This window comes from Erpetoichthys calabaricus, chromosome 12 (genome assembly GCF_900747795.2).
Source record: "Erpetoichthys calabaricus chromosome 12, fErpCal1.3, whole genome shotgun sequence".
Lineage (NCBI taxonomy): Eukaryota > Metazoa > Chordata > Cladistia > Polypteriformes > Polypteridae > Erpetoichthys > Erpetoichthys calabaricus.
In genome coordinates, this window is record NC_041405.2 from 48,526,082 (window position 1) to 48,552,525 (window position 26,444).

The 26,444-nt window shown below is 39.4% G+C and overlaps 2 protein-coding genes across 4 annotated transcripts in view; one reads left to right on the forward strand and one right to left on the reverse strand.

Annotated features, from left to right (window-relative positions):
• Positions 1-14,043, forward strand: part of zc3h12b (zinc finger CCCH-type containing 12B) — a 72,814-nt gene extending 58,771 nt beyond the window's left edge. For all 3 annotated transcript variants that reach the window (XM_028815479.2, XM_051934498.1, XM_051934497.1), the window contains exons 3-6: positions 3,081-3,220; positions 3,813-4,047; positions 8,374-8,480; positions 11,020-14,043. In XM_028815479.2, the coding sequence (XP_028671312.2) occupies positions 3,081-3,220; positions 3,813-4,047; positions 8,374-8,480; positions 11,020-12,458 (1,921 nt within the window). In that variant the 3' untranslated portion in view covers positions 12,459-14,043. The remainder of the gene's footprint in view (positions 1-3,080; positions 3,221-3,812; positions 4,048-8,373; positions 8,481-11,019) is intronic.
• A 7,035-nt stretch (positions 14,044-21,078) lies between these two features.
• The window catches only part of las1l (LAS1 like ribosome biogenesis factor), a 73,370-nt gene continuing 68,004 nt past the window's right edge, over positions 21,079-26,444 (reverse strand). Inside the window, exon 13 of the mRNA XM_051934505.1 lies at positions 21,079-21,490. Within this exon, the coding sequence (XP_051790465.1) occupies positions 21,400-21,490 (91 nt within the window). The 3' untranslated portion in view covers positions 21,079-21,399. The remainder of the gene's footprint in view (positions 21,491-26,444) is intronic.

Here is a 26,444-nt window from a genome sequence, read left to right on the forward strand (position 1 = left end):
AGTGATGCACTGTGAATACTTTCCAGATGCACTGTACATCAGGAAGCTAGGGGAAATGCTACATGAGTAGAGAGAGTAGTACGCCGGAAGTGGAAAAGAGATTTTGTTACTGTTAGGCAGGGTACAGCAGGGACACAAGGATAAACTTACAGTGATGAGCAAAACCGATGAGTTTTGTGTTGTGTATGGTTTCACAAAATTGACGGTAAAATTCGTTTTTTATGCAGTTTTACAAATGAAAATTATAAAAGTCGCCAAAACGTTTTTTTTGGAGTTAATAAAGTTTTTCTTTTAATTGAAAACAACAAATATCCCAGCCTAAAGAATCATTCACACCTGTGCATTTACCTGCATGTTTTCACAGCTGTGTAACACTGGTAATCCGTAGCACACTAGTAAAATCAGTTATATTTTTTGGCTTTCATTCACATCATTGTGGAAGAGTACACTGTATATTTTTTTTAAATGTAAAGAAGCACCAAAACACACTATCATGCATATTGCTGCATTTTCTCCACTGGAAAATCCACTACATCCATCCATCCATTTTCCAACCCGCTGAATCCGAACACAGGGTCACGGGGGTCTGCTGGAGCCAATCCCAGCCAACACAGGGCACAAGGCAGGAACCAATCCTGGGCAGGGTGCCAACCCACCGCAGGACACACACAAGCACACACTAGGGCCAATTTAGAATCGCCAATCCACCTAACCTGCATGTCTTTGGAATGTGGGAGGAAACCGGAGCGCCCGGAGGAAACCCACGCAGACACGGGGAGAACATGCAAACTCCACGCAGGGAGGACCCGGGAATCGAACCCAGGTCCCCAGATCTCCCAACTGCGAGGCAGCAGCGCTACCCACTGCGCCACCATGCCGCCCTCCACTACATTTAAACCCTAAAAAATTTAAACAGCGAGTTACAGGCATATGTATGCAGAATTAACAGAGAGAAACTAACCAACTTTCTTCCTTGCTGCTAATTTAATTTCGTTCCAGTTGCTGGCCCGTCACTAGTTGTAATGCTATTGCACAACCATGAAATCAAAAATGTTGTTTCTGCCCATGTTTCAATATATAGTACCCTTATGGCACACATACAGTACATATGCCTACCCATCCTGCTCATACTTGGTGGATTATAAATGAAACAAGTGGTGTTGTAATAGGTAATTGAAGACTTCCTCCTGAAGAGAAAGAAGCCACTGTTACTGTGATGTCATCTTAGTGAGTCAGTCATGCTCATTGAGCTATCTCAGAGAAATTACTGTAAAATGCTGGTGTATAGTATTCATTATTTGTCAATAATCATTTTTGTATATATTAAATGTATTATTTTTCAAAAGCATTTAATTAATATGAAAACTGTTTGCAAAATTCATAACGTTGTTTGCTTTTTAGGCTTATGTTAAATTCTATATATTCTGATCCTTAATTTACTGAGTGACCTTGATCATACTCTTGCATTATTTGAGATTTGGAAAAGAATTTTCTGCAACTAGTTTAGACGGGTATCCTTTAGTCTAGTAATGTTGTGCTTTTTATATATGTAAATATAATAATCTATATAAATATAGAATATGTAACAATAAAACTTTATTGAAGGATGTTTTTACCAAAGTGAGCGCAACCCAGCAGCCAATGTCTATTTTTCCATTTTAGCCTACTCCAGAGGTTCTTTGTATTTTACTTTTCTTCTGAGATTGTGGGTTAAAACCGCCTTTATGTCTTTATGGTGACAACAAGGTTGTCAGCATTATGCCCTTACTAGAAATGTCCAGTTTGTTAAGATTCCATGCGATGAGTTTTTAAAACATGCTGTAAAATATTGGTGTAAGCTTTGTGGTGGCATTGTATCTCTGCTTCTAGCGTGTGTTTGAAAAAGTCAGCAAGTTGTGTTAATCTAATTTTTAAAGATAAACAATGACCCATTATTTCACAAATTAAACCATCACAGTTTTCTCAGAGGATAGTATGATATTGCATTGATTATTGCTGCTGCTACATTGATCCAGTGTGCTGGGTTTGGGTCTTGTGCACTGGTTTTGTTTTTGTGGATTTTGCACATTTTCCTGTTTCTGTTTGAGGTTTCCTTTGAGCACTTTAGTTTTCCTTCCACATCATCAAAGTCATGCAGATTAAGTTCACTGGAGATTCCAAATTGGCTCCACTATGAGTGCATGTGAGTGGGCCTGGAATGGCCTGGCACCCTGTCTAGGACTATTTCTTGTCTTATGCTCTTTGATGCTGGGATAGGCTCTGGCACAAGCCCTCACAAGTCCAACCATATATTTGACATGAACATTCTCACTTATTTTTCCCTTGTACAAATATCGTTTTAATAATTTTGCTTACTTGTATACACCTAAGGTCGTGTCTGGGCTAAGTATAAAAATAATGCTGAAGACAGTTTATCTCCTTAAAAACCTGAGATGCTGAAATGCCTTCCACTTTGTAGTTTGATCACATGAATAAGAAAAATGTCTGGGCAAGGTTTGAATGCATATTTTATTTTTAAACCACTTCCTTAAGTAAGTCTGCTTTTGTGCTAATTTTCTTATTGGGCAGAATATTAGATAGATAGATAGATAGATAGAAATAATGATGTATCTTGATTTAACATGGATTAAAGGTGAGAACTTCCTTGTGTAATAAACTTTCACCACTGCAACACATATCTTCCTGTCAAATGTGGAACATGCAGTGGTTGGGTGACTTGCTCAGGTTGTTAATCCAAATTTAAACACCACTTTCCTGCCATTATTTTGATAATACTATAATTTTTGTAGAATAATAAAGCTTTGCGGTGGGTTGGCACCCTGCCCTGGATTGGTTCCTGCCTTGTGCCCTGTGTTGGCTGGGATTGGCTCCAGCAGACCCCCGTGACCCTGTGTTCGGATTCAGCGGGTTGGAAAAGATAATAAAGCTTTGTTACTTAAAGCAGCTTGCCTAGAACCAGAAGCTAAAGTACAGCTTCATTTTAGACAACTTCTAGTTATTCGTCTTAATCCTTCTTTTCTTTCCATTAATTGAGAATTATTTTGGAACACTCGTTTATTGAGCTGCTTTGTATTTTCTAGTCATGGAAACAAGGAAGTGTTTTCTTGTCGTGGAATCCAGCTTGCTGTGGACTGGTTTTTGGAAAAAGGACACAAGGATATCACTGTGTTTGTACCAGCCTGGAGGAAAGAGCAGTCTAGACCTGATGCACCTATTACAGGTATTATGTCAGTTCTTTGTTTATTATATTATGTTTATAATAATAATAATAATAAATTTTATTTATATGGCACCTGGTAAAAGCAAAAGAATATTGGGAGAGATTCATGCTTATACATTCATTTGTTTTCTGAACCCCTCGTATTTCAGTACAGAAGCATAGCAGGTCAAGGATTATCATGAAAGCATCTGGTGCAAACAGGAATTAGTCATATTTATATGGTATGAAGGTTAAATAACAAAGTGACTTGGTTTTTGTCATACATTAAGTCAGTGGAGCTGGATAAACCTTAGAACGTCCTATGTAAATCCTTACATTGTCCGTCAGCATTACACTTCTTATGTTTTCCTGTGAAAATATTATTTTAAAATGAAATATTTAATTAGTGTACTGTTTAATATTATTTGGAACACCCTTGATTTACCATTTTAATAATGCACATATTTGTTTCTGACTATTATTTCAATCCAAATATTTCCTTCTGATTGCTTAAAAATATTTTAGTGCCTCTGTAGTGGAGTAATTCTTAAATGTAATTTTTCACAGTAATCTTCATTCTTATTTTTAAATTATTCACCCTTGGCTTGAACAGATCAAGAGATCCTGCGGAAGCTGGAAAAAGAGAAAATCTTGGTGTTCACCCCTTCACGTAGAGTCCAGGGTCGGAGAGTGGTATGCTATGATGACCGTTTCATTGTGAAGCTGGCATATGACTCTGATGGCATTATTGTATCCAATGATAATTACAGAGATCTGCAAAATGAAAAACCAGAGTGGAAGAAGTTTATTGAGGAACGACTTTTGATGTACTCTTTTGTGAATGACAAGTAAGTTACATCTGGAGAAGAAAGTATTCTCTATATACTTTTCTTTTTTCTCCCTTATGCTAGAAACAGAGGAATTTCCTGAACTTTTCTTTTAAAATCGAATCATTGACCTTTTGTTTAGCAGTATGTCATTAAATTGAAAAAAAATCTTCATGTAATAGTATTTTATTGAGGAAATAAATGGCAATGCAGCATATGTCATGCACCCTTTAAAACAAACTAACTGATGAAACGCAACATTTGAAATCCTAGCTGGTCAAAAGATACCAACTATGTAACCATGAGTGCAAAGCTTGTGCATTTCAAAAGTGTCAGTGTGGAGCAGTTATTTGGCTTGTTAATTAGAATTCAAAGCAGAAGACCTTGAATAATCATCACTTTGTCAATAATAGGAATCCAACCTTAGTTTGAAGTAAGTTACTGTTGCTGCAAGGTGACAATGAGTGTACATGAAGCAATAGCTGTATTTGATATGTAATAATAAAAGCATTTTTAGATTCCTGTAATTTTAGTATAGGTTTGCTTGTTACTATGGATGTTCCAGTCAGGTTTTTTGAGGCTTATACTGATCACCGATCTAATGCTACTTGATGGTCTGATTCCGATCCAGTTTTTTTTCTTTCTTTTTTCTTTATCCCCTTAAAAAACTTTTAACATTAATCCCCTGCATATCCTGACAAATAGAAGCCTTATGTCATATATTACAGTGTATTTTTATAATTAAGCTATAGACCACAGGTGTTAACTTTCCATTTTTTATTAGCAAAATTAAATTATGTAGGCTTATTATTCAATGACTGTAATGGTGCAGGTTGACTACACTCTCCCAAAACCGTAATGGGAGCCTCTTGAACCTTGACAAGTGAGGACACACACTGACTGCAGCTGTTGGGTATAAATGTGCAAGTGCTTTTATTCCATGAATGTTATTTAAAGACAATCCAAAGAAAATAATGCAACAGTGCATATCCCCATAATAAACAATCCAATAAATAATTCCTGTGTTCATGGTGAAATTCATAAAAAAACAATGCAATTAATAAGTTTAAAAAAAAAGGAAGATAAAACAAAGTTAGGATTTACCTTTTTAATAATCCCCAGTCATAAGGTATCCATGCTGCATCTCACTCTCCTCTGCTGCAGCAACCATCCTTTTGCGTCTCTCACCATGCTTTACTTCCATTCTTTTCTTCTCTCCTTCAGTCCAGCACATCTGTCTTTAGTGTCTCGCCGACTCACCCTTCCAGGTCTTGCAGTCGGCAGAGACGTCAGCAACCACGGTCCCTTCCAAACACAGCTAATCCATGATTGTCTCCTTCGGCGCATCTGCTGTGACTAACCAAGCCGCCTTCTCCCATCTTCTTCATACAAACAAATGGCACTTGCCAGATCCCAAGGGAAACCTTCAGTCATCCCCTGCTACACAATAACTATTCAGTGGGGAACTGATCCACCCCAAGAATGTTGATTACTTGTTCTTTCGTGGGGCCCCTGATGCTTGCCTGCACTCCTCAATACGGGCTGACCAGATAATGCCTTCACCTGCTCTTTCGGGCTTCATCTATTTGCCCTCTGGTTCTTTTGATTCTCTTTGTTCTTTTGCCCCCTTTTTCGTCCGATTCCCCCAAACATACATCAGTGGGTGCAGTGACTAACGCAGACTACACAATGAAGCAATCAAGACAGAAAACACCCTCACATGCGGGTGTACCCCTTTTCGATCACTCCACCAACCCCACACAGCCGTGCGAACCTGCACACCCATTGAGATCAAGCCGGCCACTTATTTATTTATTAATCTAAATAAAATATTAACTTAATAAAATTTCCTTAAAATACATACTTTAATAAAATACGTACAAAATATTTATCCACCAGGAATGGCGCAGTGAATACACTTGGCTTGAGCATTCATAGTTTTCATACTGTTTCTCTGTACATTTAGCATTTATTTGCTCAGATTTTGATGTGCTTGCTGCTTCCTGAGCAGCTCTTCTTTTCTGCACCCTAGCGGCCCGCTTCTCTTCTTTCGTTGGCATCTTTTTGCGTTAAAACTGATTGTCCGTTTTTGTGTTGCAATTACTTAGTATGTTTTCCTTAATTTTTCACTTAAGCTGGCACTTAAGTCTTCAATCTGCCTCAAGAATGATTTAAGATATGGAGAGGTAGGGGAAGTGAATTCAAAGGTGGTAGGGAATGAGAACGGCGCTCATGCACATGCACCACATGGCCACCCATCTGGCCACTGCTGAGAGTTGATTCTACAATAAAATAAAAATAAAAAGAGGAATAACCTTGGAGGTCAATCATCACCCCAAAAGCGGATAGTAGACGTGACCTATGTGTACCAAATTTCAGGTCAATAGGTCAAACGGTTTGCGAGATACAGGTGATATAAAATCCTGGACAGACAGACAGCCACATAAAAGAATAAAAGAAAATAAAATGCTTCTCATTGAATACAACCTGTCATATTGTTTAATTCTTTCTGTAATATACCTATCTGAAAAAAGGCTTAATTAAAAAAAGTAATTTTCACCATTTTTCTAATAATAAAAAAAATGATATATATGTATTCTCACACAATTAATTGATATTGGCAATTAAACACTACTTAAATTTAAATATACATTCACTTTTGTGAATTTCCCCTTGGGAATCTATCTATCTATCTATCTATCTATCTATCTATCTATCTATCTATCTATCTATCTATCTATCTATCTATCTATCTATCTATCTATCTATCTATCTATCTATCTATCTACTTACAGGTTTTAATCATTTTAAATCATTAATTGCACTGCAGCTTTTTGCTGATAAAATATGCATTTACTATATTTATACAGGTGTGTTTTTTTCTTCAGTGTATCAGCTAGATATCCATAATTCTTGAGGTGTAATTATAAAATATGGATTACCATTTTAATTATGTAGTATTTGTTTCTTACCAAAATATATGCTGTATTATAAACAGCAGCAAATAATAAACACAATAAAAATCTTTTAAAAAAGCCTATTGTTAACTTAGCAGCAATTTCAAGTTTGTGTTTATCTTTTCTTTTTCCAATTAAAAGTGTAAGCAGCTGCATTTTAAACGAGCTCTCTGTTCAAACTAAAGCAGTGTCTGTTTTAATTTAAAGGACAAAAATAAAAAGGTCTGAATTCCTTAACGTACCTTCTCTTGACATTTGTCTAATGGCACAGGACGTCTTCTCCGGTTAAATCTTTTTTTAGGGAGGTCAGAGGAATAGTGAGGATGCAGGGAGTAATGTTGGCACAGGTGGATGAGTTTAAATACTTGGAATCAACAATACAGAAGAGCTGTGAAAAAGAGTGCAGGCTGGGTGGAATGGGTGGAGAGGAATGATTTGTGACAGTCGGGTATCAGCAAGAGTGAAAGAGAAGGTCTACAGAACAGTAGTGAGACCAGCTATGTTATATGGGTTGGAGACAGTGGCACTGACAGAGCTGGAGGTGGCAGAGTTAAAGATGCTAAGATTTGCACTTGGTGTAACGAAGATGGATAGGATTAGGGAAATGTACATTAGAGGGTCAGCTCATTTTGGATGGTTTGGAGACAAAGTCAGAGAGGCGAGATTGTATTGGTTTAGATAGAGCTGCCAGGCAAGAGAAAGGCCTAAGAGAAGGTTTATGGATGTGATGAGAGGGGACATGCAGGTGATGGGTGTAACAGAGCAAGATGCAGAGAACAGAAAGACATGGAAACCCATAATGGAAGCGGCCAAAAGAAGAAGATTACTCCATTTTCTGGCAGAGTGGTGGCTCTGAGGCTAGGGATCTGCACTGGCAATCGAAAGGTTGCCGGTTCGAATCCCGTAAATGCCAATAGGGACTCTGCTCTGTTGGGCCCTTGAGCAAGGCCCTTAACCTGCAATTGCTGAGCGCTTTGAGTAGTGAGAAAAGCGCTATATAAATACAAAGAATTATTATTAACATAACAGTTGTGTCTCAACCACAGTAATTAATACCTTGCATAAAGGAGCACTGCAACTAAATGACAGTAAAGCTTAGAAAAGCAGGGGCTGAAAATATATATATTTTTTGTGATCAGCCTTTTTTATTGAAAATCGGCTGATTTAGATTGGTGGCCAGTTGATCAGAGCATCCCTACTTCTTACTTTTCAATACTTAAGATGGAAATTTGGTTAGATTTTTGTACCTGTTTGTAGGCTTTGACAGACATAGTGGAATAGTTGATCATTTAGGAATTGTGTCTTATGCTGTCAATTATAAAGAAAAGTCTCAATTAATAAACAACAGCTGAGTGCATGGCAATATAGTAATTTAACTTTACTTTTACAGGTTTATGCCACCAGATGATCCTTTAGGACGACACGGACCTAGTCTAGAGAATTTCCTCAGGAAACGCCCTGTTATTCCAGAGCACAAGAAACAACCATGCCCATATGGTAAAATATTTTTTTCCCAAAGCATATTAAATCAAGTCAGATAATTTATTATTAACTAGTTAGCTGTTTTAAGCAGCATCCTTTTTACAGAAGCGCAATATTTGTCACTGATTTTCATTTAGTTTCTGAAATGATTTATTAGTTACTAGTTTTATTTTAAATTAGAATTGATATGGCTCCTGGCTTGTCACTGATAAATGGATCTCAGATTTACCGATGAATAGCATTGTGTGCCTACCCAGATGCTGGCTTATCTTGACTGCACTAAAGATGAGCTGCGAACTTGGATGGAGTCTCAAAGAGGATCCAAAGGCTACCTTATATTTACAACACCTGAAATAGTAAGAGACACTGAGAAAATGAAAACGGGGTGTATTACATAACTCCCGTAATCAGCTACTTGCACTGTGATCACAAGCACCTAAACAGCTCAGCTTTACTTTACCACAGGAGCTGTTTGTCCACAAACCATGAAGACAATGTAGAGGAGTGAGAGTAAAAGCATGGCGAAAAACCTTTAGACCTGGTCTACCATCTGTGGTCATGGGCAATGTTCGATCTCTGTCAAATAAGATAGATAAACTGTCTGTGCTTATAGTGGGCTATGGAGAATACAAATACAGTGGCGTTTTGTGCTTTATGTACTGCAAGCTACCAGACATACCTGACACTATTTTCATGCTGGATGGATTTCATCTTATTCGATCAGACCCAGTGTGGTGTGGAAAGAAGACAGGAAGGGACTTGTCATTTATGTGAATGAGGAATGGTATAAAAGGGAGCATATTACAGTTCAAACTACAGTTTGTAATTTAGATATTGAAATTCTGTCTGTTGCAATTTGTTCACGTTACTTTTCCATGGAGATGAATTACATCATCCTTAGGTCCTCATTTGCAGAGGAAGGAACTATCTACAGAAATTATTCATTCTGTCACCACAACTTTAATGATGACTCACCTGGACCCTACAGTTATAATATGTGGTGACTTCAACCATGTGACTTTGGAAGGAATGAGGACAAATATCTACCAATTTGTGACTGGTTCCATGCAAGGAAATAACAAGCTGGACCTGCTGTATTCAAATGTTAAAGATGCCTTTAAGTGTATTTTACTGTCTCCTTTAGGCAAATCTGACCACAACCTGATTTAAAGAGACTCTGAAGGTTGTACAACGTGTGCTAAACAAAAAGCAGAGTGAAGGAAAGGAGGCGTACATAGCTAAAATAGAAAAAAGCCCATCATGAAGACCTTTGAGAGACTGGTTCTGTTGTGGTAGACCACCTGGACCCACTGCAGTTTGCCAACTGGACAAAGTATGGAGTGATAGATGTAATTATCTATCTGCTCCACAAGGCTTACTCTCACCTGAACAAAGCTGGCAGCAGTGCAGCATCTTGTATTCCATCCACCCATCCCTGTTAAGGGGTAAACTCAGAGATATACAGGTGGAGGAGCCTATTGTGTCCTGTTTATGAGGCTCAAGGACTGATATACTGTAGATGTGAGTAACACTGGAGCACCACAAAGAACAATCCTATCTCATTTTGTCTTCACTCTGTACACCTCAGACTATAAATATAACAAACACCAGGTCATGTCACTTGCATAAATTCTCAGACGATTCTGCACATATGGAGTGTATTAATAAAGGGGATGAGAGTATAGGAGTCAGGCGGAGAAATTTGTTTCTTGGTGAAAGAGAATTGTCTGCATCTTAATATTAACAAAACCAAGAAACTGGTTATTGACTTTTGCCACACCAAAGAGCCTCTATGTACAATAACTATTCAAGAGGTGAATGTGGAGATGGTCCACTCCTACAGGTACTTGGGAGTTCACATTAATGACAGGTTGGACTGATCTCAGAACACAGAGGATCTCTATAACAAAGGACAGAGCAAGCTCCTTTTCCAGTGTTCCTTTAATCTGGGAAGTGACATTCTTCACATCTTCTATAACTAACTCTGTGATGGCCATTGTGATTTTGTATGCTGTGGTATGTTGGGCTGGTGACATCACTTCGAGTGGGGCCCATCAAATCAACAAGGTAAGTGAAAGGGCACGCTCAGTTATACAATGGCCTCTCGTCTTCCTGGAGATAGTAGCGAAGAGAGGAGAGAATTAAAATAAAACTGAGTACCATTTTGAACAATGCTGCACATCATCTCTTTGATACTCTAACACTGAGGACTTTCAGCCAACGAATAACTGAGAGGTGTGTCAAGAAACGCTACTGGGTCTCCTTTATACCAACAGCAGTACATTTACATAATACTTCACTGTGACTGTGACAGCCAAGTTAGAACTTTCCTTTCTTTTAAATTTTCTTGCTTTATAATAATTCTGGTGTGTTTTCATACCAAAGTGTGTGTATTTATTTATTTACTAATCTACCTATTTATTTATTTAAAGCGCTTCTGTAAAAAGTCAAACTTCTCCCTGGGGAGAAATAAAGTTCTGTCTGTTTAATCACTATAACAAAATGAATACAGAAAAAAACATTTCAAGTCTGGATTATGACTTTTGTTTTGCAGGAAAAAAGTGCACTTATGGGCACAAATGCAAGTATTACCATCCTGAGCGTGCCAATCAGCCACAGAGATCGGTTGCAGATGAGCTGCGAGCATTTGCCAAGCTTTCTGCTGTGAAAACAATGAGTGAAGGTGCTCTGGCCAAGTGCGGCAGTGGGCCTATCACCACCAAGGGTGACTCAAGCTCAGAAGTGAAGCGCATTGCTCCTAAACGTCAGTCTGACCCCAGCATTCGTTCTGTTGCATGTGACCTCGAGGAGAGGTTGTCAGTGGCTCGGAAGTCTGAGGCAAACTCTGTGCCTTCCTTGGTCACTGCTCTAAGTGTCCCTACCATGCAGCCTTCCAAGAGTCATGCTGCTGGGGCATTAAACACACGCTCTGCCAGTAGCCCAGTGCCTGGCTCTTCACAATTCTCTCACCAAGGCTCCTCATTGGAGCACATGTCTAGTGTGCAATACCCACCCATCCTTGTCACAAACAGCCATGGCACATCCATCAGCTATAGTGAACAATATCCCAAATATGATCCTGGAGCTGACCATGGTTACTACTCCATGCTTAATGAATTCTCAAATCTTAGTCTAAACAGCATGCACAACACAGACAATTTCTACAGCATGGAGCATGAACTGGGATTATACTCTCGAAATCCAAGTCCTTGTCCAGATGCTTGTGCTGGGCATTCAAGCAGTGAGCCTTACTCATCCTATAGTGACCTTTACTTGAGCTCAGTAGACTCGGCTGCTGAAGATGGCGCAAAGAACACTTCTTCATCCTCTCAGAACAGACTTCAGCCTTTTGCTCATAGTTTCCATGAAGCTTTAACTCGAGTTCAGAGCTATGGGCCTGAAGAACCTAAACAGACCCCTCGAAAGCAGTCTGTTTCCCATCTTGCACCTCATGTACAGCATCCAGTGGTAGGTGCCCGGTCAAGCTGTCCAGGAGATTATCCTATACCTCAAAACATTCACCCTTCTGCATCATCACAGCCTGGCAGGGCTCTGGGAATGACCAGGATGGACAGCATTTCAGACTCCAGGCTCTACGAAAGCAATCCAATGAGACAGAGGAGGCCTCCACTCTGTAGAGAACAACATGCCAGCTGGGACCCGCTTCCTTGTGGTGGTTCGGACTCGTATGGATATCATACTTCATACCCCTTAAGCAACAGCCTCATGCAGCCTTGCTATGAGCGTGTCATGGTGCGAAGCATGCCAGAGAAAATGGAGCAGATCTGGAGATCACCTTGGGAAGGGGGAGTGTCTGCAGCAGAACCTCAGGAACGGTATGTCATTCCGGAGCATCAGTATCAGACTTACCGTAACCTCTGCAACATTTTCCCTGCTTATATTGTTCATTCCGTTATGGAGAAGAATCCTCATTTAACAGACCCACAACAGCTTGCAGCTGTCATAGTTACAGAATTACGATCTGGGCGTTAAAATATCACTTGGAAGACAAAATGTAGTTTCGTATATTTTTTATGAATCAAAACAAAAGGATATCATGCCACATACTATACTGTATGTACTGTACATATAAAAAGAACTTTGTGAATTCTGGCACTACACTCCATTTATTTTGTGATTTGATAAAAAAGCAAGTCCTTTTCAAATGTTTTAAATACTAAGGAAGTGAATACCTCACATGAATTACAATTTCAGTTGCCTTAAATTCAGGAGACCTCAAATCTGTCCCGGCAAAGTATTAAGGGACATTCACATGTTAAAGTCAACGCTGCTGAAGAAAGTGAAATGAGTGGGCTTGGTAAATTAACAAATGCTAATTGAAAATTTTACCTAAGAACATGAAGGATGACAGTGTAACAATATGTTTCTGAATTGTGCATTTTTGGGTCATGATTCGCTGTAATCCTGAACAGGTGGAGATGGGTAATCACACTCCCAAGTGATGCTATGGTATTGGCTGGGCATAATGCCTTACTGTAACGTGGTTTCTTTTGCCAGTTTTGGTTTAATAGTGCAAGACTGAAACTGTCAGTTGTGGTTATTGAAATGAATGTGATTCACTTTGCACCTGACAAAGTTATTCACTCATATTTATTTTCCAATTGGGGTTTTTTGAAGAGGTTAACTTCCTTATTTGAACATTTGAAAATTGTTGAGCCTCTGTCTTCTCTTTCCTGAGACGTGTTTGAACCAAGACTTCTTAGGAGGGAACTTTGTGGAGCTTAAATTTGTAATTCTAGCTTTTAATGGGGTGTGGAGAGGGGTAGGGAAATTAGGAGGGGATTGGGGGTTGGCCAGTTTTCTTTTGCAGCAAATTTGATGCACCTTAGAGGGCATTTTTCGTCTTTTGAATTGCTGCAAAGACAGGACTTGACCACCCCTGTAGCTGGGGCAAAAGAAAAAAATAGCTGAATGTCTTTTGCTCAATCCAATTTGAGCAAAATATGTTGATTTCTAGTTTTTCATGAACGCCGAGCAGGCCTGGTCAGGCCTCTTGTTTATTCATGAGAAGGTTTGACACTGCCTAAATGTTTCATACTTTGAAACACTCTTGAGCGCAAGGCTGTAGTCTGGGTTATTTCTGGCATTTTGCTAATGGCTTGCATGCTGCTGTTTTACATTTTTTTCTTCTTAAAAAAAGGAGTCTTTTTTTAATTAAGTACCCATAAAAAACAGAACATTTTATCACTGCTGAGGCCAATTTTATAAATAAATACAGTACTAATGCCACTAGAAATAGGTATTGGTATTTGGTGAGCTATTGCACACATTTCAAATGACAACTCTCCTAGGTAAAAATGAAAATAGTGAAGAATAGTGAGACATATTTTCACCAAGGTACTTATTATATTCAAAAATAACTAGTGGCAGCTGTTCAGTGCATGTCACAGTAATTAGAAAACATTGAGATTTGAGGAAAGCAGTAGTGATGAAAATGTGTGTACCCAGCATATATAAAATACACATACTGTACATAGAGGTTGTGTGTGTAAATATAATAATAATATTTACGGTATATACAACCCGGGTTAGGGCTGCCAACTGTCCTCATTTTTAACGCACCATGGACTGTATAGGAGGAATTTATAAAAATTTGGAATTGCCTGGAATTTTGGCTTCTAAAATTTGAAAATCTCCATATCCATATCATTTGTAAAAATCGAAAGCCGTACACCAATCAGCATTTGCGGAAGTAGTGTGCACACTTTTTTTTCCCCAGAATCTTCACTTCCATTCTGGTAGTAAATAACTCAAATATTGACGAGAACAGTCGATAACTGTCCAACTTGGCGTTTGAATTCAGCTTTATGTTTTTGTCATTATAAATGTTGTTCCTTAATTATTTGTAATCCTTATTCACTGTTGCTAAGTGAATTTATTCAAAATTGAAGTTACAATTTCACGTTTTCTATGCAAGATCTTATTTTTGGTTCTTCTGTCAGCAGCTTGGTTAAACAAGAAATTTCCTACATCCAGGTACAGTCCATTATATTTAAGTGCGAGTAAGTACTGCTTTGTAATATTTTAATGGAAAATATTGTTATCACCATCCGTTATTCCAAGATTGATTTATAATTGTAAATGAATGAGTCAACTATTAAAGTTTCATTTAATTAAAAAAAAATCACACATTTATTCTGTCATATAAATGCAATATCTTTTTAGTTATCAGATAATCAAGTAAGCCACTTCAAGTAATTTAATAATATTTTCATAATTCTTTCATTTACATAAATTCAGGAATACCATTTATGTCATAAAAGTGCAATTTCACAGACTACTTGAACAACAAATCTCCTTGTTTTCAAAAGGGCAGAACAGGTTCAGTTGAGGGGCTAATGCTCACAAGAGTCAATTTCAGTAGCGTGCTATGTAAAGGTTTCTATTCATATTTATCCAAGAACTCGGACTTATTGAGAACAATAGCTTCATTGGAAAAATACAGAAGAATGTAGATAAATGCAAATAAACTAATTTACTAAAAGAGTAAAATTATTTTTATTTTACTAGAAGTGAATTTATCCTGTGTAAAATTTTTACAGGTTTACGACAGTTAAGCTATCCAAATATGAATGGAAGGAATGAAGTCTGTTCATTTGAGAGGCTTGACATATTCAAAATATCTAATGGGTTATTAGTTTGGCAGTGACTGTGATTGTGGCCATCATATCATAATTATAGTGATAAACTACTACTGAAGGTTTATATCATTTAAAAAAAAAACATAAGACAGTAGAAAGGCATATTATGGTATCATAGGGAACGGCGTCCTCAAAAGTCCTCATTTTTTGACCCAAATGTCCTCATTTCCAGAGAAAGAGAGTTGGCAGCCCTACCCTGGGTGTCCCAAAAATGTATACCCACTTTGAATGATTATAAAGGGTTTATTAAGATGCATCTAAATTTTTATAATTCAAATTAAAGACAAATGTCGAATCAGTTATCACAAGTCACTGGCTGCTCAGTTCCAGGCACTGCTGATAACTCGGACCACTGGATTTGCAAATATCACAAATCTTTTCATTTGGTATTTGTGCACATTCTCTGTTATTGACTTTTCAATTTTTCAATTGTTGTGGTTTTGTGAGATAAACCTCATCTTTGACGTGAGCCCATTTATAAAAAAAAAAAAAGATCAATCCCCTGAGGTCTGGTGAAGATGAGGGTTACCTCTTTTGTTTGGCAGTTTCATTAAGTGATGGTAGCTCCATCCTGCTGGAAATAAAACTGGTCCTCATCCCCAAACTTCTCTTGAACGTGTGACGTGACGGATACTTGCAGCAAGTTCAAATAAACGTCATTCAGAGTTTGTATACATTTTTTGGGACACCCTTTGTGTCTGGGTGTATATATATATATATATACATTTTCTCAGTTTGTGCTGGACACGTCTAGCAGGCTGAGCAGTACCAGCAAGAAATGTGCAATAGCTATTCTAAAAATATGGTATTTTACCCGACGCTAATTTGTCCAGGGCCATTTTTATAGTGCTTCTTCACCTACATCGAAGCAGCATTTTGTAGGAATTTTGAACAGTAGAATAGAGCTTTGGAGCGAGTGGGTATGTCATGTTTTTGGGAATCCCATTTTATAGCTGCAATTGAATTCTTCAGCACCATTTGGGAATTATTGAGCATCCGTGCCAGTGGCTCGTGATCATTCCTGTTGGTTTTGGTGGCTTGATTCAGTCTCTGGGATTTCCTGGTTGCACTAATTATTATTTTTTTGAAACACTAGTGGGTTGTATGCACTTCCTTTCCAACGCTGCGGCCGACTCAGAGGCTGCCTGCTTTTTTTTTTTTTGTGCTTTATCTAAGGATGCAATCATTAGGTTTTGATGAAGATCTGATGAAAATTTCACCAACTTGGGGCCTTGCTTCATCTTTTTTTTTTGAATTCCCCATTTTTCATTAAATCCTCTTATTACTACAATTCCTCTGGAAGACCGAAAGGATTTTCTTCAAATGTTTGAGAATAAATTTCCCTTCATATGAAGGTGTGATGATTATCCCCCTGTGGGGGATGTGTCTCTTTGAGATGGGGGAATGCGCAGGCGCCTGGTTGTCTGTCAGTGTGTGTCTCTGTCTCATTGTGCGTGCGTGCGTGTGTGTGTGTGTGTGTGTGTGTTTAGCATTCTTAAAAATACTTCATCCAGCTGTGATGAAACTTGGTATGGACAATCCTGAAGGTGTCAGTACCGAGAGCAGAACTGACTTTTGTTTGCATGAGCTTGCTTTCTGATGGGGCAGACTGCGACTCTATCTAGAGAGCTGCTCGCAGGAACTTGATAAAATGTCACATGGACCCTTGTCGGGACAGGGGTCTATGTATGAGCCTTGTAGGTCATAGTGACCTACTATATTTCTTTGTAGTAAGCACCTAATTAGCAGAGGACCACATATGGGACTTTGTGGACAAGAACTAAACTCAGCCTGATTTTTGGAGCAGTCCACTTGGTGAGACCTGTGTGTCTGAGCCGTTGGGTATTGCGAGCCACTTTGGGCAGTAAGAGTAATTTATTAATCCCGAGTGGCATGAGCTTTTAAGTTAATAATAATCTTCATTTTAAACATCTTTTACTTTGACTATAAGTGGTTGTTGTGAAGAACTTTGCAAACTGTTTCTGTTACGGTGCATTGCATGGCACGGATTGTTTTGTTCACATATAGAGTTCTTTTTGTTTTTTTCTATGGGATTCAGATGGCAAAGGGTACAAATTGTGTACTTGCATGCTGAAATTTGTATGATATGCTCGTTGTTACCCCCCTCTGCCAAACCTTACAGGTCAGGCATGGTAGCCATCTATGTGGACGACAAGCATGCGCATATGTAAGCCCACTCAGCTCTTGGTAATTTTTTTAAATATTTGAAAACATATGTTTTGCTCATTGTATTTGTGTAATTGCAGCAACATTGCAATGCCTCAAATGTCCAGAAATGACCTTTGTTTGTTGATACAAATTGTATCTATTTTTTCAGTGTATTAAATATTTATGAAATGTACAGTAACATGAATAGAATAGCTTTAATAGGGAGTCTTTTTGTTTATTTTAAACTTTTGTTCTTTTTTTTTGCCACCATGTTTGTGACACTGTGTGTCACCTGGAGTAGCCCATAGGTGTGCACGGCTTCCTAGTAGGCGGGCACCTGTACAGTATAGGAACCTTTTAAAAATGAAGTATGTCACTCGACTTGGTTCCAGTTTCTGGCACTACCATCGCTGCATATTTATTAGCTAAAACTGTAAAATACAGTATCGATATACTCCTGTATATTACTGTTCTACTTGTGTCTATCAAGTTGGTGGGGCAAGACACAGTTTTGTTTCTTGGGTTTGTATGACATGTGTGTGTGTGTCCCTTGAAATGCATGCCGTACGAAGTCCCCACGCTTCAACTAGCATTTCAGCGCTGCTGAGGTGTAGGCCTGTCCTATGATGCATTTGGCATCGTGTCATCTGGGACACGTCACACCGCACCGCACTTTACTGTGGCGTGGACTTTATTTGAAAGGTTATCTGCTCTCCTGGGGCTTGTGTTATTGTGAAAAACAACGCAATGCTGCTTAGAGCATTAATATTTATTTAACCATCTTATTTATTTATTTATTTATCGCCTGACTTGAATCTACTGCTTTGCTGTAAAATGGCAAATCAGTGTAGTTACTGCAACTCCATTTTTTTAAAGTCACTTTTTAAGTGACACCTTTCCCTTAATTGTACAAAGGCTTTGAATGGAGTTGCATTATCACTGTATATAGTGGAACAGTTTTATCATTTTGTCCTCTCAACCAGTCTTACAAATTGCATTAATAACTCCGGGAGTATTTCACTTTAGTAACTCTTCCTCACGTGGAGGCTGCCGCTGCCTCTTTCCTGTATGCATTTTATAATTTCCTGCTCTGATACTGGAATGTCCCTCTGCAAGAGGGTACGGGAACAAAGTGTAGACTTGTTTTAAATGTTCGGCTTTATAGCCACAAAAAGGGACACACGAGTGAGCAGTGAGGGGGGGATTCTGTGTCATACTGAACAACTTGTTTTATTTGTTGCTTTTTCTGAAGAAAATCTATGAAAACCTTTATAAACTCTTTGGGCCTGTTGACCCAAACAAAATGTAAGTCTTAATGACAAAGTGTGTGTGTTCTTATAATAAGCATACGTGTGGTGTTTGTACAGTAAGCCATGTTTGTGTGAACTGTGCCAAAATGCGTGTAAATATCCATTTTAATAGATCAATATGGGTCTTTCTTTCTTTCTCAGTATGCTGTATTAAATGTCTCTTAATAATTAGCTGTTCCGGTCAGCACACGTGACCAAGACAAAGCTACAGCAGATCCTGATCATCCAGACGCTAAAACGCTGAGTGAGCTTTTACAGCAGTGCTTTAGGAGCAGCTGGCTAAGTGGTGAGCCATTTTCATTTTTCAAACCTGTAAATAATTGTTGGGATATTTTCAAAGCAATTCGTGGTGTTTTCTGTATCCAAATGTGCTTAGAATCGGGTCTTAATGACTGCAGAGAGCCCCCAGTTGATTACCCACAAGTGCAGATGAAAGGTGTAAATCTCAGAAGAGGTTTCATCTTTGGCTAAGGTGGGCTCGCTTGTACAGATACAGCAATTGAGACACAGTGACATGGCTTCTGCTGAAAAACAGACGCCGCTGTTGTTTTTTATCCCAGTCCAAACTTGGTTTGTTTATTAAATACGGGGTGAGCCAAAAAGAAGTGCCACACTTCAAACGTTACAAGATAAAATTTATTACGACAGAAGAAAAGGTATACAAAATAGATTTGTTTCACTGTGTTTTAAAAATGTCTTCAAGGTGATGGCCGTCGTTAGCAATACACTCTTTGAGACGATTTCTGAACGCTCACATGACTCGTTCGGCCATTTCAAGGGGAAATAGTGATGATTTGGAGGTGAATAGCGTCCTTGAGGGCTTCAAGGTTGGTGTGTGTACACCTTCGACTTGAGATAGCCCCACAAGAAGAAATCGCACTGAGCGAGATCAGGCGAACGTGAAGGCCACCCGACATCTCTGGGCAGGGAGATCAGCTTCCCCAAAAGGCCGTATTGAGCCGTGGCTCCATCCTGTTGAAGCCAGGCATCCACCGCAACCATTTCTTCCAGTTGTGGCCTCATTTCAATGTAATGTTCTGAAGTGATGGTGACCGTTGCACCCCCTCCTCAGAAAAGTAAGGGCCTACAGTGGCAAATTCTACAACAGCACACCAAACTGTAACACACTCACTGTGCAGGGGTCTCTGATGAAGTTCACGAGGGTTGGTTTCATCCCAGTAGCAAAGGTTTTTATACGGCCATTCAAATGGAAACGTGTCTTGTCGCCGCATATGACGATGGCATTTCCATGAATGGTTTGCAGAATGTCCGCACCCAACGCTCTACGGCTCTCCCAGTCTCTCTCAGGGAGTTCCTGTACTATGGATGGAAATTAAGGTCCTCATGTAAAGTTGGAAATGCCGACGGTAGAAGCATGTTTGCATGCTTAATGTCTAGGAGACTGCAAAATTGATGCCCTTACAGCTTGGATGTTTTCAGGCGTTTGTACAGTCTGAGGACGGCCTGGAGATGTTCTGTTCAATGTTGTACCCGTCTGTCAAAATGTAGCCACCCACTGAAGAACTGTTTTCTGATTTGGGACGTCACCATTAGGAGGAATGCTCGCTATGTAGTGATGATGGATTTGTTGCTTTTGAAGAACGCTTTGACAGCAAAAGCAGTGCGCATCAGACCTGAAAACTACAAGGGATCGCCTATCAAAGGACCCCCTCGGCCCCCTGGTCCTCGCGCAATGACCTTAAGAAATGTGGTACTTCATTTTGGCTCACCCTCTATTATAAATTTGAATGTGGTTAACTAATAACTGAAGGGATAAGTAACCCAACATAAGCTTTAAGTACACAGAACAATTTATATAACATTTCAAAAAGGGCAAAGGAGTCCTTGTACAAAGTAAAGTGAGGCCTGTTGTATATCCAGAGAGCACCGTGAAGTGAAAGGTGGCTCGTCTATAAAGTGAAGCCGGCCAGTCAGTTATGGACTGCAGTAAAAGGCCAAAAGGGATTTCTGAAGATGTGTATTAGTTGTGGAAATAACAACAGGCTGTTTAAAAAAGAAACTTCTAAAAATGCAGACACATAGTCAGTTAAAATAACATTTGCCTTACAAGAGAAGCTTTGCCAGTATCATTGCACGCACTGCCAGCCAGCATCACTGCTTCGTGAAAACACTGCAAGTAATGCAGTGCTACAATGCTTTATTGTTCATTTCTGTGTAAAAGTGATGACTGCAGTAAAATACTTTTTTATTTTGTTGCTGAAGACGTCATATTGAAATTGACATGCTGGTCATTGAGTTGTGGTTTTGCACTGCTAGTCTGTTTATGACTAAAATAAACTTGTTTTGTCTCAATTTTTGCGAGTCCAGACTTTTTGTCAGCTGGCACATTCACTGATCCTTTGGTTCCACAATTAGCCACAAATGGTCAGCGGCTTACTGTTCTGGTCTACAGGGTGCTTTAACTTACAGAAGTTTCTTTTGAAATTAAACACAAAAACCAACATTGAGACACAACGTTCTAAAATTATTTTATTTCAATGCATGTGATAAAAAAAAAAAAAGGTTTGACCTCATGTAGTGATGAGCAGATTGAGAAACAGCCACTCGGAAGTGATGCAGCGGCCATGACAGACTTCATGTGCTTGTACGAGTCCAACCAGGGATTTCACATTTGTAAAGTAACACTGCGCAGGGGTGTGTGAGAGGCACCAGCTCGACCCTTTAATGGGGTACAGAACAAAGATGAAGTCCAACACAGGACGTGCAGAGAAGCTTCTCCCTACAAGGATGTTCACCTGGGCAGCCCTTTTCTCACAGTCTTGCACGACGTTATTAGAAAAGCTGCAAGCTGGATTTAAGTCTGTGCAAGTCACTTTGTGTCCAGCGCAGTCCCTCAGGTGTGGCACTCTTCTGTATCGAGTTCCTGTAATTGGGGGACAAACAGTTAAAACACTAGAATTAATGGCACAACTGCTAGCAACTAACAAGCCCAAATTATTTCATTCTTTTATAATTGGTATTATATAATAAATAAACGCAAAAAACAAACAAATATAATCAGTTTGGGATGTTCTGAAATGGGACACTACGCTGTCCTGCAATGATGGGGAATTGAGTCCGGCACACCTCTATTATCTTGGCAGCACGGAGGACACGGCAACAGCCCATCACTACTCTAAGAAATGTTTGGTCATAGGAGGTGGTGGTCTTTAAAGGGTACCCAGTGGAAATTACAGGCTTCAGGGGTCTCCAACTCCAGTCCTGGAGTGTTACTGTGGCTGCAGGTTTTCACTCTAACCTTCTCCTTAAATCGTGACCCGTTTTTGCTGCTAATTGTCTTCTTTTTCCCTTCACTTTAATTGCCTTGTTTTTTTAAGATTCAGTCCTCTGAATTGCTTCATTTCCCCTTTAAATGGCACCCAAACAGAAATGAGATGTGATGCAAGCCAACAGATGACCAGCTAAGTCAGGGCTTCTACTGTAAGTCCAACCAGTCTGTCCATTAGAAACCGACTCTTCTTGTTAATTAATTCTGCTATTTAATTCAATGACTTGTTGCTGCTCTCTCTCTCTCTGTCATGGCAGACATTTCCAAAACTGTTGATTTTCCTTTTTCTATGAAAACCATCGAGACGTTTTGTGGAGTAAATCAGCACTGTCACTGAGACCTTCACCTTTCTTTACTTTCCGCTACTGTATGATGGACACAGGCTTGGCTGGTCATGAGTCGTCTCGTTTTGTATCTCATTATTTATTCTTTGGCTGCTAATTAAAAAGAAGAGAAACAATTAAGGGTCTGAGTCTTAGGAAGTCATTTCAAACAAAGACAGAAGAATTAATTAGCAGCAATAACTGCTTACTAATTAACCTCCTTAGTGTTACACGTTTTCTCAAAAAAACTTAAAAAGCATTGCATTTTTTTGGTATTTTTATTAAATCTCATCTTACTGTAAAACATGCAAGACACCTAAAAGTATAAAGTCAGAAGTGTAGAAAATACAATAATGATGCAATATCAACAGCACATGTGCGAGTGACACGAGTGTCACTTGTGGTTTCGCTGACCATTTCAATTTCACTGCCTGATGACAGATTCACCTCATCATCACTGCCCTTACGAGGCTAGGAGAAGACGCGTCTGCACCATTCCTGGGGTAACACTCAGGCCTGACGCTTACACAAGTCTTGCTTGTACTTTTGCCCAAGTGACGTTTGCCACTTTTACAGCCCGAGTAAACCTGGGGTCTTACGCGAGACGTGTCTCTATATATACAGCTGCCCGAGTGTCTCTCAGGCCTAACTCTTTTAGCACTATTTCCACAGCCCGAGTGATGCTGCGGTCCAAGTCTAAGGAGGTTAAGAAAAGATTCAGCAGGAAAACCTACAGCCATGCTAGCCCTCCGGAATTCGAGTTGGAGGCCCCGGACTCGGAGGGTCTCACTGCTAATGGAGTGCTACAGCAGAGCAGATCAGCTCTGTGTGAACATCTGAATCTATAATGTGTTGCATAAGAAAGTGCATTCAGATGAGGAGGAGGAGGAGGACACTCTTCTAACACTTTTATTCTAGAATATAAGTCAGAAGGGTCAAACTCAGACCCTGCAGGGCTGCACTGGTGTCAGGGTTTTTGTTCCATCCACTTTCTTAATTACCAACATTGCTAGCGGGACAGACTTCCTTTGCTTTAATTGTCTTACGTAGGACTCTGAATCTTTCGTTGTTCCTGGTTTTCCTCCACCAACAGTCAAAAAATAATGCGATGCAAAGTGTGCCGAAAGATAACTTGATCCCATTTCATGCAAAATGAAATCCGTTGTCATCCACAGAACACTTGGTGGGGCAGAATGAGAGCATCAATAAGCCATAAAATGACATAATGGTTTCAACTGGCTTCTAATTAAGAAACTCTGAAGTTTGAGACACCCAAGTTAGCTGCTCATCACTTTTCATCTCATTATTGTTTGGCTACTGGTTAAGGAAACAAAGGAGGAAGGATTCTGTGTCTTAAGAGCCAAGTCAATTAAAATCCAAGCCAAATAAGTCGTCCACTAGCAACAGATTACACCCCTGCTGAAAGCCAATGATTGTCCTGTAATGAAGACCAAGAAAGACAAGTGAGACGTGTAGCAGGACTGTGACATTCACTTTCAAATATCAAATATATTCAAATGTAAATTAGTTTCAATATTTTCAACTGAAACTTTTAAATATCTTCACCGCTGTGCAATACAGAAATTGTCACAAACAAATCTTGTATTAGGCCAGTCAGATACCCACCGACCCACCCTGCCTTGTATGAACAAAGATAGACAAGAAGGGGAAGATGCAACAATATGAAAGGGAGGAGAAGAGCAGGAATGGTGGACACTGCATCACAGCTCCCCTCTAAATGGCTACAGATGAAGGCCTGCCAAGCTGAAACACTACAACTCAATGCGCCATTCATCAAAGCTGCACATAATTCTAATGGAAGATTTAAAAAGGAGGCGTCTCAGAAACTAAAGGATAGCAAACTGGACGATTTTTAGCAGGAGGCTAAGGCCAATTCAATAGCAATGGTGCCTAGAAAGAATAGCTTATGCTGGAAGACACACAGAACCACGGCATTAAGGTCCACGAGAAGGGACATTTGAGGTGAGAACGGAATTTTATAAGAAAGAATCGATGACAGAACCTTTGAGAAATTACATCAGAAAACCCTAACCTTGGGGCATTCCCAGAATGTGTGTGAGAAGGTAGCTGGGGATGGTGAGGACAAAGAGAGCTAAAAGGTAAGTGAGGCAAACACAAGCAATGCACAAATTTAACTTGTGTATATTGGTGTCAGGGTTCAAAGATGCTAAAGTAATACTTTAAAAAAAAAAACTGACACTCCTAAACCCAGGGGACTTGTCGAGACCTAGGAGAGGCATCTCACATATAATACAGACAAAGGCTTTGTTTTAGGAGATAACAGCCTGAATTTAGGGCCAGCAGAGAGAAAAGACAAAAACTCTGAGACTCAAAAACAGACTGATAACAGAGCAGTGTTTAGTGTTTGAACGCTTGGTGATACCACACTGCATCCAGACGTGGGGACTGAAATGCCGCCAAGAAGCAAGGCTGCATTATTAAAGACGGAAGTAAGTAAATGTAGGTTTGCTTCTCCACATTGCACCTTATAGGAAGTGCATATGTAACTAGTGAGCCCAATTTAAGTGAAATCCCTGAGAAGTAAAAGGTAACCAAGAGATGTACAGTAGGAAGCACAAATCTACTTTCATCTGAGAGCCAAGAAAGAGGAATATCAATGGGGGATGCTCAAACTTGATCTAAGTGTAAACGCCCATTGCTACATTTCAAGATCTGGCAAGGAAACACTTCCCACTCAACCTATCTCAGATCAATATAAAACATTAAATGTGCATTTTTTTTAGCATTACAGAGGAATTGGGACAAAGGAGATCTAACTTCTAACTTTAGACCAGAATTTAACTGGATGGAGGTGTGGGTCCTTGAGATAACAAATTAAACAGAGGGACAATATTCATTTTAATAAAAGGATGGGATGGGGGACGGAGGATCCTGGGCACTTTTGCAGATGCACTTATAATTTAATGGGGTGACATGATATCCAGTATTTGACTTTGTAAGTTGTACAGCCTGCACTTGCTCAAACCTGCTGTGGACCCCAGAAATGGTCCAGCACACTGCTGGACACATCAAGGAGAAGAGTTGGAATCTTTATTATGTAACCGGATACAAACATAAAAAAAGGAAATACAATAAGAACATATGACACGTCCAAAGCTACATCATGGAGAAAAAACAGATGATAGCAGTGGCATAAAGTGTGACTATGTGGTGAGTGCCCTGCTAGGTTATAGAGGGGGGATTAACTTGACTAATGGATAGGAATAGCTAAACGTCCGAGAGAGAGAGAGAGACTGATGAGAAAAGGGGAACGTGGGAAGCACTGTATGGCTTCTTAAGAAATCCAAAAATGTTGCAATATAATTGAGTTAGCGAGAGTAATAGCGGAGACAGATGAATAAAGTGTCCTGACCATACTGATGTAGACCTCCCCAAATCCCATCTGATATCAAGACCTGGCAGAGTAAAGACAAGTTCATTTTGACTGAATGCCTATTCAGCATCTAAGGACAGCAAAGAGGGTGCCTGAGGAAGGTTGGGCGCAGCTTCGAAACTATGGAGAAGACATCTCATGTTGTCCATCTCCAGGCGAGTATAAGCAAACATTCTGGTTGGGGTGAATTAACATGGAAATTACAAGCTGAAGGCAGACACTAAAACCTAGTAAGTATTTTTGCATCAGAATTCAAAGAGATGGGATGGTACCTTGAGTAACTGTAAACAGCCCACTGATCACAAAAGGTAACAGAATCGTTCATCCATGTAGAGCAGATAGCAGAGTATAAGGAGACCGCTTTCAAAACCTTCAAATAAAATTCAGGTGGTAATCCATCTGGCTCTGGTGACTTCCCAGATTGCAAAGACACTAAAGCCTCTTTAATCTGAAGAGTAGTAGTGGGATTGATAGTAGAGGTTTCATCATTCAAGGGCTTCTTTAGCATCAGATTAGATAAAGAGGAGTGAATTTCAGCTTGGATTGGAAATGGAATGAGAAGAAAATAATTGAGAAGGGAGTTCAAACAATTGCCTAGTGACCTCAGTCACATTATTAGTAAGGTGCCCCACCTTATTTCAGATAGAAAATACTAGTAGCAGACGCTTCACGTTTACACAGCCTAAAAGCTAATCATTTCCTGGGCTTGACCACTATAACATAATATCAATAACATAATATTGATGGATGTCAAATTCTGCTTCCTGTATGAAAGCAGAATTCAACTGTGTTCTTAAGCTGGAAACTAGAG